Here is a 3,639-nt window from a genome sequence, read left to right as displayed (position 1 = left end):
CATTGAATATGCTAATTTGCAGAGTTCGTTGTCTCTATATAAACTAATCCCAATTCCATTCATTCGCAATCTTCAGCTATCGCATCTCTACTTCTTCGTCTTATTTGGTTGTATGGATTCGTCAAACAGCTTTACGCATAAAACGGACTTTACTAGTTCATCAATGGACGACTCGAGCAATCCTTCTCACACAACTGAATTTTCTCCCGAAGCAGGAAAAATACATGGAACTACTTCTACAGAAAATATTAACAACAATCATGGGTCTATTTTCGATGAGTTACAATCTCCGGTTGGCGGCTCACTTTTTGATTCTGACTCCGATTCATTGAGGATGAAGAACTAGAGCCAGGTACTAGGAATACTTCTTCTGTTTATCGCAGTTAATAGTTGTCATATAAAACATATTGATGTATACTTTTGTTCGTTGTAGTGAAACATATTTCGTATTGGATGAAATAAACTTCTTAATGAATGAACTCTTTTTTTAATCTCAATGTCATACATCCCTGAATGTCCTTCCCAAATGAAGCCACATATTGGCCAGGTTTTTCATACCTTGGATGATGCTACAGTCTTCTATAATAAATATGCACGGCAGGTAGGGTTTGACACCCGTAAACGTGGATCTAAAAGGGTTGGAGATCTGGTCACATGGCTATACGTTGTGTGTAGTAGAGAAGGTGAGAAGCGAGTGAATTATAAACAGCCCGAGACTAAACGTAGACGTTCATCTAGAAAGTGTCTTTGTAAGGCTAAAGTTGCTTTTAAGTTTTGCAAGGGTACTGGTTATGTTGTTAAACAGTTTGAAGATTGACATAATCACGATATGGTTCAATTACGTCACAAGCGATTTATGAGGCTCAATCGCAATATCGACCCAGTGCATCAGAAATTCATAGCAGATTGCGCAAGTGCAAATATCGGGCCCATGTTGACTTTTAGTCTGCTTAGCGAGGTCTTAGGTGGTTTGGATTACATCGGATGCACCATTGTCGAGGTTTGCAACTATACGCGTGATCTTAGAGCATATGTGGATGGTGCTGATGCGCAAATGGTATTAAATGATATGAAGCGGAAGAAGGAGATATGCTCGTCGTTCACCTACGACTTTGAGGTAAACTCTAAGGGTAGGCTTACACGTCTTTTCTGATGTGATCCTATTGCTAAGCACAATTACCATTTGTACGGTGACATTGTCTCTTTCGACACAACCTACTCAACAAATAGGTACGACCAATAAGTAGTCACTGTTTTAGATTGGTCCATTTTGTTTGATTAGTTATATTAGTTTATGTTTGAATGATGAATTATTTATAGTTCCGGGTGATATAACATAATTACGGGATGAACTATTTTATCCACTATGATATGTGTCCCTTTTTGATGGAATGTAGGTATTGTATGATTTTTGCACCATTCACGGGCAAAGACAATCAGGGCAGACCCATTACATTTGGTGCATGATTGTTATCGAAAGAGAATGCTCCTTCTTTCGAATGGTTGTTTGAAAAGTTTGTTAAATGCATGGGCGCTGCTCCCAAATTGATCATTACTGATCAGGATTTGGGAATGAAGGTGGCTGTTGATAGTGTTCTAGTTGATACAAGACATCGATGGTGCATGTGGCACATCATGTTTAAGGTCATTGAAAAATTGCCCAAGAATCAGCTCCACAATGAGGATTTAAAGAAGGAGTTAAATAAATGTGTGTGGTCGGAGTTGACATATCCTGAAGAATTCGAAGAAACCTGGCAAGAAATTATGGAAAAATACGGCCTTACAAACAACGAGTGGTTTTCGACAATGTTTGCCAATCGAAAATTCTGGTTATGTCCACAACATACTGTGCTGTACAAATTTTGCTTAGTTATGATCTTATTTAATGTAATTACGAATCTATCTGCATATGCGACGATATACAGGTTCCAGTCTACTTCAGGGATTTTCCAATGAGTTCATTGATTAAGACCACCTCTGTATCCGAGTCTCAGAACAGTTTCTTCAAGAGGTACACTAAGTCTCGATGTAATCTAGTCGAGTTTCTTATGCATTACAACAATGCGTTGGATGCCCAAAGGAGCAATTGCAACAGGTTTGAATATCATGACTCCAACACTACCCCAAAGTTGAAAACAAATTCTGCACTTGAGAGGCATGCGTCAACAATCTACAGTGACAGTGGGTTTAAGGCAATTCAGGAAGAGATTGAAGACGCAATTGATTGTTGCACCATGGTAAAGACTTGAATCGAGGATGACACTGAAATATATGTGATCAATGACAAGTTCTCTAAGGACTGGTCCGTGTCTTATTCCGTCACTGGAGATTCATACGTATGTGGGTGAAAACTATTTCAAAGACTTGGACTCGTATGCAGCCATATTTTTTTGGGTCTTACGAAACAAAAAATTGAAGCTGGTTCCTGATCACTTACATGGGGGACGCTGGTTGAAGTCTAATTTTGTCAAGCCTGTTCATTGTGGTTTTGTTGACGATATTGAAAAAGCTCTCATTATCGATTTGGAAACACAAGAATGGAGGGATATGCATGGTGATTATTTTGAGGTTGCACAGACTATTAAGGGAAACGTTGACCAAATTCGTGCATTCAGACAAATTATTGCTGAAGGGAAGAAAGCGATATTCGGTAAAGGGATTGTATTGTCTATTAGTGATAAGAGGCAGATGATTGAGAATTTCTATGGGTCTCAAGCCCCTAGCGAAATAGATGTCCATCCTCCCGACGTTGTCAAAACCAAGGGTTCAGGAAGACGGCCTCTTACACGCCTTGAGCAAGCTATGAAGATGAAGGCAAAGCCTGGTCGTAAATGTGCTGAATGCGGCGAGGTTGGTAATCATGATGCAAGAAATTGCAAAAAGATTAAGGAGAAGCAGAAGACAAAGTAATACTAGATATCTTTCGTCACGATGTGTTGATGTATTTTCTCTGTTTTATAACTTTTTATATTTTTCTTAGATTAATATATTTTCTGTTGCGATGAACATAGTTTCATAACAAATGAAGTAATTACGCCATTCAAACTACGTTCTACCTGGATGAACTAATATGCTGGTTTGATGAATAAATATCTAAACAGAATGAACAATTTTTAATATTCTGTGATCTCTATATATTATCAACTATGTTTTATTGAACTCATAAAATGTTTATTCATATTGTAGTCAACTTAATTCATAGTAAAACCATGTTTTCGCAGCCCTCAGTATAAACATTCCATAATATATTATTTAAGCTAATAAAAATGACTAAAAACTGAAACGGTCTCAATATACCAGTTTTGGTTACATTAAGCATAAAACACAGGAAGATTTAGACTATTCGGTTTACAGTTTACGTGGGAAAAATTGTTCCGATTTCAAATAACAAAACATCACTTCTTCTTAAGGTAACATGCTATCATCTTTTCAACATCAATGTCCTTGTTTTTGCTTTCCTCTACGTAGTATCTCATTGTGATGCGCTTGTTGTTGAGGAATTCATGACTGATTATTGCATTCATCAAAGTTGAACAGTATTTGGCCCTCAAGCTCTGCAGTAATCCTTTGCTAGTTTTTTTAGCCCACAATTCCAATATTCAACGCGCTCACCCTTGTACGTTTCCATGTGTCTCATCA

General features: G+C 37.7%; 1 protein-coding gene across 1 annotated transcript; it reads left to right on the top strand.

Annotated features, from left to right (window-relative positions):
• The first annotated feature begins 829 nt into the window (after window positions 1-829).
• On the top strand, window positions 830-2,249 carry LOC121800814 (protein FAR1-RELATED SEQUENCE 5-like). Its single transcript, XM_042200318.1, has 3 exons — window positions 830-1,117; window positions 1,516-1,848; window positions 1,926-2,249. Exons 1-3 carry the CDS (start codon window positions 830-832, stop codon window positions 2,247-2,249), a joined length of 945 nt encoding a protein of 314 aa, XP_042056252.1.
• Window positions 2,250-3,639: the final 1,390 nt, after the last annotated feature.

Source organism: Salvia splendens, chromosome 4, assembly GCF_004379255.2.
Source record: "Salvia splendens isolate huo1 chromosome 4, SspV2, whole genome shotgun sequence".
In the NCBI taxonomy this organism is placed as follows: domain Eukaryota; kingdom Viridiplantae; phylum Streptophyta; class Magnoliopsida; order Lamiales; family Lamiaceae; genus Salvia; species Salvia splendens.
This window is presented reverse-complemented; position numbering and strand designations above follow the sequence as displayed.

Coding starts and splice junctions, on each gene's coding strand:
- LOC121800814 (XM_042200318.1), top strand. CDS start 830: ATGGTTCAATTACGTCACAAGCGATTTATGAGGCTCAATCGCAATATC. Junction 1,118..1,515: donor CGTTCACCTACGACTTTGAG/GTAAACTCTAAG, acceptor TTGTTTGAAAAG/TTTGTTAAATGCATGGGCGC. Junction 1,849..1,925: donor GGTTATGTCCACAACATACT/GTGCTGTACAAA, acceptor GACGATATACAG/GTTCCAGTCTACTTCAGGGA.